Source organism: Ambystoma mexicanum, chromosome 5p, assembly GCF_040938575.1.
Source record: "Ambystoma mexicanum isolate Mex_15411 chromosome 5p, UKY_AmexF1_1, whole genome shotgun sequence".
In the NCBI taxonomy this organism is placed as follows: domain Eukaryota; kingdom Metazoa; phylum Chordata; class Amphibia; order Caudata; family Ambystomatidae; genus Ambystoma; species Ambystoma mexicanum.
The window spans coordinates 588,137,501-588,152,656 of NC_090930.1; the positions used below are offsets into that span (position 1 = coordinate 588,137,501).

The 15,156-nt window shown below is 41.6% G+C and overlaps 1 protein-coding gene across 4 annotated transcripts in view; it reads right to left on the bottom strand.

Annotated features, from left to right (window-relative positions):
• The window catches only part of DIAPH2 (diaphanous related formin 2), a 5,141,990-nt gene that overhangs the window by 2,747,842 nt on the left and 2,378,992 nt on the right, over positions 1 to 15,156 (bottom strand). For all 4 annotated transcript variants that reach the window (XM_069612994.1, XM_069612992.1, XM_069612991.1 and 1 more), the window contains one exon: positions 12,319 to 12,420. In XM_069612994.1, coding sequence (XP_069469095.1) covers positions 12,319 to 12,420 — 102 coding nt within the window. The remainder of the gene's footprint in view (positions 1 to 12,318; positions 12,421 to 15,156) is intronic.

A 15,156-nucleotide genomic window follows, 5' to 3' on the forward strand; every position in this document is an offset into this window, starting at 1 on the left:
CATAAAGCATCTGTTAACCAAGTCTCTTGCAGACAAATTATATTAAATCGGGCCAGATATTTGCTGCCACTCCAGCTATGTTCCAAGAGTTATGTCGGTGCTCTCAACTCTGCTCACCTCTTGATCCCCCTGCAATCTCCCGTCTACATGTATAACTAAAGTTGAACTGGCTGTTGGAGCCTAAAGCATTTGTACACCTTGTGGGTGACTTGAACTGCGGGCACCACCTGAAATGTTTTTTTCAGTTCCCCTTTAGTGAGGTATATTATCAGTCTGCTGGTAAGGGGAGCAATGACTACAGGCCTAGAATTCCTTGTGTCCATTGTGTTACCAGTGTCATCTAATGCGCTAGTCCATGTCGGCATAATGTGATCAAACCATGAGTCATGGATGTGACACTGCTTAGCTTTCACATCGAGGAATAACTCAATACCATTCCCTGCCAGAGCATCTCTTAATTGTAATATACATGCTATACATGCACAGATATGGGGGTTACTAAAACAAAAATCATATCCCCCACAGAACATACAGTCGGAAAGGATTTACACAGCATGAAAGTTCTTGAAAGATACCTCAGCAAAACCCAGTGTTTCTTGAATAGCTGCAACTAGAGCACATTTATAGGCGCTCTTATTCCCATGTGTTCGACCTTTGAAAGTCATTATCAAAATTAACTCCCTCCATTCCCACAGAGAATCAGCGGACTCTGTGGATTTGTGGGTTTCTTTCTTCGGGTAGTTAATTTCCCTCGCGCCAATATAGTTCTTTGATGTATTTGTGCTATAAACCGCTGTATTACATTCCTGGGGGCCCTTGTTAGTTGTGGGTCCAGTAGTTGCACATATGAGCTGGGTGTTCTCTCAGACAGCCCTTTAAGATGAGTAGCAATACCCTGGCGATGGATGGGGATGCATATTTTATTCATACATCAATAATCAAGACAACACAAATAGTTTGGCACAGTTTGTCTGTTTTAATGTCAAGTATCTAAAAAAGGGAGTACAACAAACATCAGCAATCGCTCGATCCTCTGACTACTTACTTCATAAAAAACTGGGCTCTTATACCCAAAATTGGTCATCATTGATGTTTTGACCTGAATCATTACCAACGTCATCCTACGTAGCAAACTACAAAAACCTAACAGAGGGTGTGATTGTGTATACGTGTATTTATAAGTATAAGCTCTATACCTGTATAGAGCACTGGAGGAAGGTGATAGGATACTTAGTATCAGGTGGGGCAACTAAGCCCTCCCCTCAAAATGGCCACTATGAACGTCACTAAATGTATGACGTCCCATTGGCTACACAAGTTATAGGACCCTTAATTATGCAGTCCACTACAATTGGTTAGCTTCTAACCCCCGTCAGCACTTTCCCACCTACATCTAGCAGCATGCAGACTGAGCAACCAGGTGCGGGTGAGCTCGTCTTAGCACCAGCTTCCCACCAATTAGCATATCATCTATCATCACCTGAATGGTCTAGTGTCAATTAGTGCTCTGAAGTTGGCCTTGAGTTTGTACTGTGTCCTGAACATTTTTAAGGAGTATGGGCACAGCCATCCTTCATACGTAGGTGTGACCATCTTTCTCGTCCAACTTTCCTCTATCACGTGACTGGACACCATGAAATGTAGCCTTTTAGTGTATTTGATTTTATTCTCCAATAGTCCTCTGCGGCTTTTGTTCTGCTTGACCTTTCTGAACAGGAGTTTCTGTTCCTTCACATTAATTGTATCCAATGTCAGCCAATTCCAGATTGATAAGACCTTGGCTCTCCTCTTGGCTCTGTAAACTCCTTTAACTGAGATTCATGTTGTGTATTCAATTGCTTTATTAACTGCGACACACTGAAAATTGAAGCCTTCTTGCTTTGTTCAGTACTGTTTATATGCATAGTGGAAACATCCATCCTTTGCTTGTCCATATGTATTTTTATATGTAGATGTTGGCACTTGCTGCAGTCTAACTATTATAAAGCATGTGGCTAGCTTCATGATTGCTTTGCTGTTTGTGTTTCATTGCATCTGTACACATTTAAGCTAATTATCTTCATCAGGTCTGTGGCATACGTTTTTTCACCTTTATCCCAAGATATCACTTATCTTTGGTACTTTCTTGATGGTTTATAAATCGTCTGCATCCTTTGGTCTGTTTATCTCTTCTATGGGTGTCAATTCGATTTTGTGTGACGTCACCATTCATCTTTGCCATTTAGTTTCTCTGCTTCTTCAGGAATCTTGTTCAAATAGCCATCGTATTGCCTTGTATGTAGGTATGGTTTCCTCAATGGGTACTTTACCTCCCATATTCTGTTAGGTATAGGTATTCTTATGGGTACTTGCTGGTTTAACTGTTCTGTATACGCTACATACTTTGGTTCATTTCTTTCAGATAAAGTAGGAGGGGCAGTTGGAGTGGGGGTACTTGGCGCCTCCTTTACACATCTTTTACTGATTTGGGGATTGGGCCTTCCTTCTCCAACCCTCTGTTAATTGCCAACCAATGTACCTCTTCTGTGTGCTCGGTCTGTGCCAAATCTGCACACTCCAAGCTTCTAGGTTTACTATCCACCTTCCTCATCCTTTCCATGTTGTTACTAGTAACAAGACTGTCTGCTCATTCAGCTGTACTTGTCTGTCTATCAGAATGCCTTCTCAGGTTTCCCTTCATTAAAAATGTTTGAAGTTTGGGTGGGTGCAGGCTTACATGCATGCACTTTATATTCTCATTCATCTTGCATGGTTGGGGGGGATAAGGCAGGTTAAACAACTGGAGCGCCTTGATGATTAGTTAAATACATATACCTTGCCTATGCACATCATAGCAAAATGATTTGGCATCACTATCAAACCTGGCAATGTGTCTGGCATACCCAGAGGGAGTCAGAGAAGGAAGAGAACATGTCATGTCCGGTAAGAGATGCAAATTCATGGGTGCAAAAGGTTATTCACCTAGAGCTCAACTATTACATGTGTGAACTACTTATTTTTGGCAAGATATTTCCATTACTCTTTGCAAAGAGATGCAAGGGCTCTCTAAGGATGCATGTTCTCAGATTTATTGTCTGACTTTAAACAAACACATCCATGGATCACTTGAGCATTAATGTATTCTTTCACATTGGTAGATTCAAGAAGAATTTATCAGGTGAAACACTCTGGTGTGAAAATTGTCCATGAAATCAGATTTTAATACAAGTCCGTGTACGTATAAGAACTGGAGTGGCAGGAGTGTTGTTATTGTAAACCTCCCTGACATTGGCAAATGACAGGAATGGCTTTTGAGCTTGAATCCATCCCATGTGGTGGCACAACATAGGATATACATATTATATTTTGGAACCATAAAAAAGCTTATGTTCAGCTGAAAAGACCTATGCTGAGGATCAGCTTTGTTATTGTTCCAAAAAATAATAATCCATTTAGCAAAACCACATTGTTCATTGCTCATTTCACACAAAATTGCTATCACAGAACCATGGCACTCTTACAGACCTACCAATCGCCTAAATTATCCAAGTAAGTTTGAAGTAAAAACCTTGATGTAGTCTGGAACTGAAAGGTAGGCAGGAATTGACAACCACAAAATTCAAGATAGCTGTGACAGAGAAGCACAAATCCTAACATAAACCATATAGGAGAGCAGATTCTGTAACCTTTCTTGGTATAGGGAGATGTGTGGAGTCAGTCGAAACAGGGAATTATCTCTGCTTCTTGAAGAATGGCCAGGAAGGAGTCTCCAATAGTTCCTGAAGAGAGCTGTTCAAGGACAAAGCCAGTTCACTGTCAGCCATTCAGTTAAAATTAGAAAATCCACATCCTCTTGATCTAAGAGTACTACATTTCTAATCTAGAAGCACAGAATGCAAAGAATCTATAGAAAGGATAGTCCATATACAACCCAAGAATACTGCATGTGCAGTATATAACGTTCAATTAGTCTTTAGCAAGGATTGGTTCACAATCTAAGTCAAATCCAAAGAAAAACTAAGACATGTCCTGTACATAGTAAATCAATCCAGTGATTGTAAGGGGAAATGGAAGGAGCAAGGAGAACAATGAGGAGGGAGTCCGTTTGGAGTAGAAGCAAGGTTCACAGATGGCAGAAAATAGAATGTTGCTGGAATGGAGGAAGATGGAACATGGGGAAGAGGCTAAAACAGACAAGGAGCAAACAAAAGCCAGAGAACATTTTCTTAATCCACTCGAGATGCTGAGGGTCACTGGTTCGTTTAGGAGGTCACAGTTTCTGCATTGATTTCTTTTAACAGACTAAGATGACTCCCATTCCATTAAAGCTTGCTCGGTGGTGAAGTCTGTTTGGTGCATGTCATATTGGTACCACGCCTATTTTCGCACATCTCCTGGAATATAGAGATGGTCTGACACAAAAGAGTGTGAGACACAACAGGAATTGTAATCCCAATTTTAATCCCAATATCCTGACAGTATCCCTCCCTCAAGACCACAGTGGACATGGTCTGACTGGATTAAATTTGTGAATGTAGTTTACCAAACAGTGACGATGTAGGTTAATCACTTGTCTTCAGAACCATGCTCCTTTCATGGCACACCATATTGCAATTGATTTCTTGATCTTCATGAATCCAGCATGTCTGCATACTTCGCCATCTACCAGAATGGGCAGGGGTCAGGGTGAAACCCTCATTTCAGCAGACCACTTTTTTAAGCCAAGACATATGTACAAATGGGTGGATGTGCCAGGTTGATGGCAGGTCAAGATTTCATTGTTGACCGACAGCTACATTGGGGCCAATACCTACTAGACATTTGTCAGGTTGTAAAGAAATAGGTATTTGTATAACATTAGTCACATCTCAAGCATCTGTCACTATCAGGAGCAGAACATGTGCAGCATGGACACCATCACCTATCTCATTTGGGAACCTCCTCATAGATTACTCTTGTTTAAAATTCAGAACAGCTGATTTTACGGTTTTCCTCAAATATAATTGCTCTGGATATGATGATTGACCCACAGGGTTAGCAGCACCCTCTTCTTAGGATCAGATGCCTCAGGCAGCCAGATGACATTTGGAGCATTTACCTTGTAGCCAGTTGTTATATTATTGTTCATTGACAATAATTGCCCATTTAAATGATCCCGTATCGAAGAATGGCAGAAGACACTTTATCTATTTTCCAACTATGATGTCATGTCACACGAGTCAGTGCATGTTACCAGAACTCAGTGTGTCACTCTACCCATTAAACTCACACCATTACCATCAGCATGAAGAAAAAGAAAACATGCATCCATTCTTTATTCCAGCACAGGTAGGTATGCTCTGAGCTGTCACTGCCTCACATTCATGAGAGGTTAGAATGAAGGTGAACTAAATGAGTACACAGACATTTCAACTGGTTATGCATAGCATCAGTTTAGTTTAAGGATAATATGTTTACTTGACACCAGGACAAGGGTTCACTATAAAGAATAAAAACAATCTTCTATAGGAAGAAAAGCAATCCTTTTCACTGGCCTCAATTGCTGGTGTGTTCAATGTTTTCATTGTTTGTCTAAAATTATGTGCATGCTGTGCTGCAAACAATAATGATAGTCAACAAGTTAGCTGTTCAATCCTCTGTAAAATCATTGTAAAAAGTTATACTTCTAAGAAAGGAGAAATGTACAGAAAAGGTAGTACATCGAGAACCTTCAGTAATAAGAGTGTGTGTGTGTGTGTACATATGCGTGCCTGCTTGTGTGCATGCACACACTATATGTTCTACTTTTAGATAATCCACACCAGATGCAAACAGAATTTAGAGTCTGTACAAAGAACGGGGAAAGACAATGGAGGTGTCATGGTCTGAGAGGGGTCAGGAACGCAATCCGGACCATGTGGTGAGGTTTTCTCAACAAATGCCATTTTATTGTAATATTAGGTTGGATGAACGCCTCACTATCCCTATTCTGACAAAGATTTCCCAGCCTAAACTAAAGAAAACTCTCTAACAAAGGCTATCTTTCCCTCACACTTAAATATATAACAAATAAACAAGGAAATGCATGGACATTCAAAACAAATTAACAAAAGTCTCTCTTCTGAATGTTTGTGAACTCCCCTTCCCCAGGTTAAAACATGATTCTGCTTCACAGTTCAAGAAAAGAACACAAGGAAATCCTGATTCGCAACAAAGTTACAATTCAGGCTGATATTACTTAAACTTATCAATAGAAAGTTCAATTACACAGAATATGGGATTCTTCTTCTTCGTGGAACAGGTTCTTAGTTCCTCAATAGTAACAATGTTTGTATTTGTCAGGATGATTTGCCACTTCAAATACTCCAGAAAATATAACTTCTCTATAACAGCCTTGCTGGGCTCCTCTTCCAATACCAACACCATGAAATGTCTCCGTCAGGACCACCTGCTAGCACTTCTCTAACTTTCACCTGGTCTGCTTCTTTACCAGTCCTACTATCTCCAAAGGTTTGCCATTTGGGTGTACTTCCCTGCCCAAGCAGCTTTTCACAAAAACAAGTGCTTTCTGTGGTCAATTCCAACTGACAAAAGATTACAACAGCTTCACAGCATTCAACAAAAGACAGCTTCAAAACTTTCAATAACTTTTCAGAAGGGAAGACAAGATTCACATCGGTGCTCTTTAATACATTTCTGCAAATGATGCTCCTCTCCTTCTGGATATCTTTTCCCAGAAGACAGCCTTTTTGCCACTCTTGTTTCCCCAATTTATTAGCAACCAAAGACTGAATGGGATAAGGGTTCTTCCTACCTATTCCAAGGTTGTAACAATGTTGGGAGTCCCAACTTGTACCATTTGTTGTATGTAATATGGGAAACCAGTTTCAGAGTTTATAAACCTCACATTACACCCCCTTCTTCTCTTGGCAAAATTGGATAGACGGCTTTTGCCTTACTTCAAGTGTCTCTTAGCTTGGGCAATGCTGCTCAACTCTTAATAGAGTCTCCCCCACTGTCGTTTGAGTTTTCTTCAAACTCCAACTTTCAAGATTACAGTCATTTGTCTCAACACTTTACAGTTGTGCTGATGTTCCACAGTTTGGTGTTTAGATATAACTTGGGAACCACTTTAACACTAAGGCAAGTGCTGCTTCTGCTGTCTTGCTATAGGTTGGCATTCAAAACAAATGTGTGGATTACTTTCATTCAAACGTGAGTGCTACTTTGCACTTGTTCTGCTTCCATGCTGCAACCGTCTCTCACTCGCATGCCTGCTTCCATCCTGCGAACGGGGACAGAGTGCTCCAGGGCCAATGACACTTGTTAACATGTGCGTCTCTGCTTTCCTCACATCTCACATAAATTCTGCTGCTTTCGCTCTTCATAACTCAGAAAAACTCTTCAGTAAGTCAGACTTTGTCCATGCCACTTCCACTTGGAGTTTTATTCTCTCCGGAGACCCTCTGTTGTATGCCAGCCACCAGAGACTGTCTTGAGGCTCACAGGTGCACGCCAGCCACCTGAAAGAGTCTCTTGCATGCTTCCCGCTGCACAGCCTCTGCAGACCGGGTCACAAGGGGGAACGCCTTCCTTCTGTACGATTCCTGTTGTACAATATCTGCACTTCAGCTTTCTGGGGATAAGGACCCTCTCAGGACCAGCAGCTGATATCTTCCCTGAAGTGGTCCCAGCGTCCTCTCTTTCCTCCAGCTTCTGTCTGGGCTGCTAACACGAACTACGTGATTTCTGCTTCTGACTTCCTCTGCTCTTCACCAGCAAAGCCAACTGTATGGACTGCACATTAGGGTGATTTGTAAGCCTCTTTGCCTTCCTCAGGTATACTTTATTAAATCAAATGTCAGGATGGTAGAAGGCATAACTTGCCCTAGGCTAAGGTGGGATGTCCCTACCTGAATGGACCTAAGGGAACTCTTGAGACAAGAAGTTCAACTGAAAAGTGTGTCTGTGTCCAAAACCTCTCCTTACTCTCAGAACTTAAACTAACCAATGTTTAAGGATGTCAAAATCAAAAGAAATAGTGTTCAACTCAAAGTTCAGAGCTTCTTCTAGCTCGCAGCTTCAATTCAGCTCCCCTTCCCCTTGTGTAAGAATGTTCCATGAAACAGTCTCAAAATGACCTTTTTCCAGTTCACAGAAATACAGTTCAATATAGTTCAAAATGAATCCTCGGGGTGCCTTCCCCAAGTTCAAAGTAACACAGTTCACAGAAAGCAAATGGTCTTGAGGCTTCGTTTCTCATGACCCCAAAATGTAGCTCCGTAAGCCTCAGGATTCCTTTCCCCAATACTGTATCTTCATTGGAAAAATGTCCTTCAGTTTTCAACATGTAGGGTTCACTGGTCAAGGAATAGTTGTCAGACCAAACAGTTCACCCATTACAGGTCACGCAACCAGGATTCCTAACCTTTGGGACTCTTGACTTTGATGTGTAGATTTACAATCCTCCACATGTTACACATTATCTCCAGTCTTTGGCCTTGTCACTCTGCATTCTATCATAAGCATTTAGCTGAGGGTGTTCTACTCACACCAATCTTCTAATAACACATGTGTCCTTATTCTCCCCATGGCGCATGCAGGATATACACTTTAGTTGCTTGGTTGTTTCATTTCAGGGTTACAATTAATTCAGAGTTCATTAAGCGTGCATACTGTTTAATTATGAAGTTCTATTCAATACAGTGTTCAATATTCATTGGGTTTGTTGTATTTCACATTCCATTCAATTTGGTATCCAAGAAGCACTGTTCTGCTTAAATTTTCAAGTTCCATGTAATTCAGTATTTACTAAGTGTTGTTTTGGCGAAAAGAATAAAGATCCATTCATTCAGTATTCAATATAATGTTGTAAGATTGCCCAGTATGCATGCATCCTCTGTGACACTCACCGGCTTGTGGCTTCTCCGTTTGGCAGTTCCCAATGCTTCTCTCTACAGCAGAGGTTGGGAAACTCACCCCTGTGCACTCCACTGGTCTGCCGTGCATTTTTGTTCTCACAACGGCACCCAGATTGCTGTTCTCTGGATGCGGGCGCCCTCTATTCGGGTTGCTCTCTCGTAGCTCTGGCTGCAGAGCCCTGTTCATGGCGGCTCCCAGACTGACTCAAAGCACATGGCCCACCTTCTACAGGCTGTGTAAGTCTTCTGGATATTTGCCAGCATTCTGGCTCCTTGTCCGATCCCACCACAGCTGCCTCCTCTGAAGCTTGGTCCCTCCAGACAGGCCTCCTTCTTGCCCACCGTTCTGGTTCACCAGTCTCTCTTTATACATCTATAACCCCTTGACAGGTTGCAGGAGTGTATCTCCAATGAGACTGATTGATCATAATTAAAGGCACTTGCCTGACCCTTACAGCTCCCTGCAGGCATCTTCCTCATCCCAGTACCAAAGTGGCACCATTGTGTAGTCTTCATTGCTCTTAGTTGTTTCTTATTTGTCTCAGTACTGTCAGGGGCCAGATTATCAAATAAATTGTGCATAGCTCTGTGGGCCCGCATTTATTAGCACAGATTTCCATGTGGTCACTTTTTTGAAATTATCATACGTTGCACTGTTTCGAAGCACAGCGTGCCGCAAAGCAAATTCATTTAGAAAAAGGCGATAAGTGCCGCTTTGGTAATTTCCTAATTGCTGTAGAAACCACAAAAATCTCAGAAACAAACTTTGTAAAACAGTCATATTGACTTTCTAGGACACGTTTTCTTACACATAAAACATGGGCACATTTTCTATTTAGCAAGTGATAGTTTAAAACAACATGTCTTTTTGGGAAATGCTTATTAGGGTTCTTAACTTTCTTGAGTTGGAAAAGACATCCTAAAATGAAATATGTGAATTTCTTCCAATTTAAATCCAGTGTCTGTGACTTCACTCCTCACTTCCCCTGAAAAAAGTAAACTCGCACAGATGTGGACACTTCAATAATGAGAGACCCTTTGTGGAAAACTGACATGCTACAGTGAGAGGTTGAAGTGGACAAGAGCGGTTGGGAGCGGAGCTCCTCTGCTTTTTATTAAGTTTTACTGTTCCTATACTTTTATTTTAAACAGAAACCGTTCTGGAATGGTTTCATTTTAAACTAAAAGTGTAGGAAGCAGTTGAAACTTACACTTCAGTGCACTGCACTGAACGGTCCAATAAACAGCAGGCACATCTGTTTGGGGTTTTGTATTGTGTGTGGGAGGGAACGTGGCAACAGGGTTTGTGGGGAGCGGGAAAGGCCAGCATTGAACATAGTTCCACTACTTCTTTTCATACACTTCGACCACTGGCTACAGTGCGCCATATGAGCAGTGGCGGAATGCAGCAAGTTCAAAGAGGGACCGATCATCACATGGCTGCCTTTTTAAGTAACCAGTGTATAAAATGGGGCCACTTTCCCTCTTTGCGTTAAAAAGTGCATGTGTGATGCTACCATGGGAAGCATAGTAGAGTGAAATTTTGCACGCTAAATGTAAGCTCTGACAACCACTCACTAATCTTTGATAACTTAAAATGAGTGCTATAGCTGGCGCATAGAAGAAAATAAACACGCAATTCTTTGATAATCTGGCCCCAGATGTCACACATGGGGAAATGAGGGGAACAGCCTTACAATAACCTACAAAGGATGGGGAAGGGTTTGGTTGAGTCTCAACAGGATAAGTGGCATACCATGTCTCTCATAAGGGTACCCACCTCCAGTTGCCAAGGACCTTCCACCCAGGTGATCCTCCCTCGCTTCACCCCGAGGGTCAGGATCCAAGAGCGATAGCCTTTCACTGGCCACCTTAGAAGAGGATCCAGGGGTCTTGGAAGGGAGAATACCCTCAGGTTTCTCACACTACATTAATGAACGGACCAATCCTTCAACATTGCACCTCTTCAGTCCTCTCTACCTGGTCCCATTATTTACAGATTTCTGGGACTTGAAGTCCCTAATGAAGACATTTGCTTTTCTTATTTCTGTTGTTCTACTATCAAATACCAATTTGTTCCTGATCACATTCTTTAAAGGAACACTATAAGAATTAGTCATTTATGTGTTTTGAGAAGGCAAAGGCAATTCTTGTGCACTGGTATTATTTCTAAATGTCTTTTCACTGCACTGGGGATGTTAAGGAGGTTTCCAGTTTGATTGATCTCTCAAGTTTTAGGAGAGTTTTGATTTCTCCCAAGGCCTAGGAGCGTATAATTAATGTCACCCTTATTTACATGTATCCTTTGTGGAACAACATGATGGTTATTACAACAAACCATTACTTACTGGTGCATTTTGCAGAGCCGTCCTCCATAGAGGAAGACAAATCCCATGTCTCATCCCACAGGTTCCTCGCACTCCTCTAGGCCTTTTCTCCTCCTAAGTGATCATCCCAGAGAACACCACCCCGAGGCCAGGATCAGGAAGTGTCTGTCGTTCCCTGAGCACCTGGGAGGAGATTTTAGGCAGGTAACCAGTGAGGAATCCATAGAATTCATCACAGTTCCTACAAGTGGATGTCCCGCAAAATAAAGCAATATGTACATGGACATATATTCATGACAAATCAATCTAGTTAGTTGTCGTAATTACTACACATTATTTTGTATCATAAACTGGCATATGACTCAGGAGGGTACGGTACCATATCATGTGATGAACACACACAATATCCCTTTTCTAAAGGTGGAATATGGCAATCGGAGCAAGGGGTCGTTTGAGTGAGGATGTTCTGGGAATAGGAGGATAGAAGGGAACATGATGCTCACCACTAAACCGGGGTAGAACTAGGGTCTCTCCAAGTGCCATGGATGTGTAGATTGGACATGCTATTGTGCCCCGCTAGGTAAACAAAAGGGGCATGGCATGACAAGTGTTTCATTGGGTCTCTAAGCAAAGGAAACTGGTGCGGAAAGGAAGGTATACCAATGGGCTTGCATGGGGATGCAAGTAGACTTGCATGAAACTATAAGGGGGTGCTGAGGAGGTCTTGGGCGCATACATGTTTCTACTGGGCAGGAACACGGATAGGTTTGGACAAAAGAAGCAGCTGGAACCCCATTGTCACTGGCGGAACAGCCAGGGCACGCTAGCTAGCCATTAAGCCTCGTTCTCCCTTTGTCTATCACAGGGGCAGGAAATTAGGTACAGGATAGCTGCCATTATTGGCACTGAAGCCAGACATGTCCAGGAGAGCATGGGAAGAATGACAAGAAGTGGGCATGGCTAGCAGTCAAGACGAAAATGGCATTGGTGCATGCAGGGGATGAGGGAGCGCCAGCCATGTGGAAGGTTGAATGATAGGTAAGGTCAGTATACTATTGTGAATACCTTTCCCACAAGATGCGACTTTTCCAAGGTAAAAACAAAATACTTACATAAATTCTGAGCAGATTTTCCATCTAAGACTCTTAGTTCTTTCACTTTTTTCTTTGACGCAATAGGTTTCTTTTCTTCCGTCTCTTCGATTTCTTTTCTCACTGCAAAAGAAAGTCACAATATGAGTGTAACGCAGTGACATTTTCCCTTAACACATCCATTTAAATGGAAACATGGGAGTAGTGTTTGTCACAGTTTGCAAAAAGCACAGTTCGTTTATTATCAGAAACACAAAACAGTGTGCCTTTTTTTAATAGCAGAAAGGCATTTCAGTTGTAGGAAGCCTGAGAAATGGGCACCATGCCCACGGAGGATATGCACAAGCAGGCATTGCAGCCGCACTGTGTCGCAGTCACACTCACAAAATAGAGCAGAGACGCCGAAATGGGCAAAGTCGCATTAGCCAGTCTATCTGACAGTATTTCTTTTAATTGCAAAGAACGCTTGGATTCTGTGTTTCGGCTGAAGCAGTAAAGCTCATTGAACAGCCAGGCGGCTCAGAATCAATCTCTCCAAGCCTGGCTTTGCACACGTCACCATCCCATCCATCATTCGAGCCCAAGGTTCTTAATGTTGTCTTGTCCCCAAAACTTGCTATTTTTTTTGTTTTTTTGGTTCCTGGTCTGCAAAACACTAAAATAATGGCCAGCAAGCTCTTCAAAAAAGGACCAATGATTCCAATACAGCTGGGAACAGAATGGAACGAAATAAAACATTGAAAGAGGTCAAAACACTGTAGTTAAGAATACTGTTCTTTAATCAACTGCACTGTCGATGGGTTTTTTTAACAACAATGTTTTGCCGAATGCACCCATCAAAAAATATATGTGAGAGGAGGGATATATAAAGGGTTGAGTTGAAAGAAAATACATTTTCCAATGGGTTTTTCAGTGAAACATTTTAGTAATAAAAACCAGTCAAAAAGTGTTCGAGTCGTGGACAACTAACGTCTACTGCGACCACTATATCAACCACAGGCCAATAACTATAGCTTTCCACAAAGCTACCACGCAGCACTTTCCAATGGAATCTTCAAGCACATTGCCCATCTCCCTAGATGAGAAGATTCACAGAGATGCATAGATGCTGACATCATCATGATGACATGGACACCTATGCATAAGACCTAGTTTGATAATCATCTTTTGAGAGACGGGTGTAAGATCACAGCGTTAAATATGAACGAGCCCAGTTCCATAGCCAGTTGCATGGCACACTTCATCTTCATGTGTATTGCCTTTCCAGCCCATAAGGGACAGTGCTCACGTCTAAATGGAATCACAAAGAATTATAGATGTTTTGGATCAAGGGCTTCATTGACAAGTGAATTAAATTGTGTTTAATGTCATAGTGGCCCTCACCTATGATATTCCGTGCTGCTGCCGGATAGCCCTGCTGCCTTTTCAAAGGATAATTATGGATGTGCACATGAATGCTGCAATACCCTGAAGTGTTCATGCACTTCATGTGCTGTTTCTACTACTCCTCGCTTTGAAGCTGCAATGGGTACAGCAGCAAAAATATAATGAGGAGCAACTTCATCTCAAATGTGTGATTTCATAATAGCAAAGCCTTCAAAATGTCTCCAACAGAGCATCTAGCACATCGTTTTTTGAATATTTTCTGTTTTTGTTTAAACTGTCAATTTATTTTATAGAAAACTTTCATTCCCTCACGGCCCCCTTGGAATTCATTACTTTGGAGGATATCCTGCTGAAATACATTTTTCATCAATATACATTTTTCATCAATATACATTTTTCAGGAGCTAGAAAGGATGTGTTATGCAACTGACCCACTTTGCTACAAATGTGATCAGTAACCTTGTGTTATTGGTATTGTAAATTAGAATGAATATGCGATTACCAGTTGGTCAACATTAGATCCTGATATATAATTGTTCCAACTTGTTTATAATCATGCTTATTGATTGTATTGCAGTCCCATAAAATGTATTTCTTCTGGGCACAGCAACATCACACATAATGATACATTAGGCTCATGGAGAAAAGTTGAATTGTAGATGGCAATAGGACTGTCACGTCAGAAACAGTCCATATCCATGAGCAATAGGAGTTGTTGATGAGGTAGAATACATTGTGTGGTTGGGGAGGTTTGGGGCAAACACCATACATGAGGTCCATACAAGATGCTTGAGGCTGTTGTGAGGAAATGAATGCCTGTTGGTTTGTGGGTGCAATGGGTTGTCATTTCAGTTATCAGGATACCTGTCTATTGGGCTTGGCACCAAACTGCTCACATTACTGACATGTTTTACCAGAAGCAACGATTGAGGTTCATCTTATGACCTCATATGTGGGCCTCAATGGAGTTAAATTATTAAGTGGGGTGCTTCTGCATATTTTGGCTTCAAAGTAATTCAAGGCTTCTGTACTCCTGGAGAGTACCTTTGCTATTCCACTATCATTTATGTAAAGCCAGTGAAGGCTCCTGGGTTGGGTTAATGCCAATTGTTACTTACTTTGGCCAGTGATGGTGTGCGATACAGTGCTGTTTACATTCTTCAAGCTGCTACAATAGCATTGTGGGTGAACTGTGAACAGTGTGTAGCTGTATTGTAGATCAGAGTTTAGTAGGGTGCCTACAGGCATGGAGCCATCCTCCAGTAGAAATATCTGGAACATCATTTTCATTAGCAATTTGAGCTACTAGGCGCATTTAGAAAGCAATAACAGTCTGGGAATTATTTTTCAGGTCAAAAGCCTGAATGGTTCACAAGTGTCTCTTCTCTTTTTGGGTTACCACTTGTTGACACAGAAAATGGTGGGACAATAGTATTAATTTTTATTTGGTGTTGTGTCTAGCACAGGAAAAGA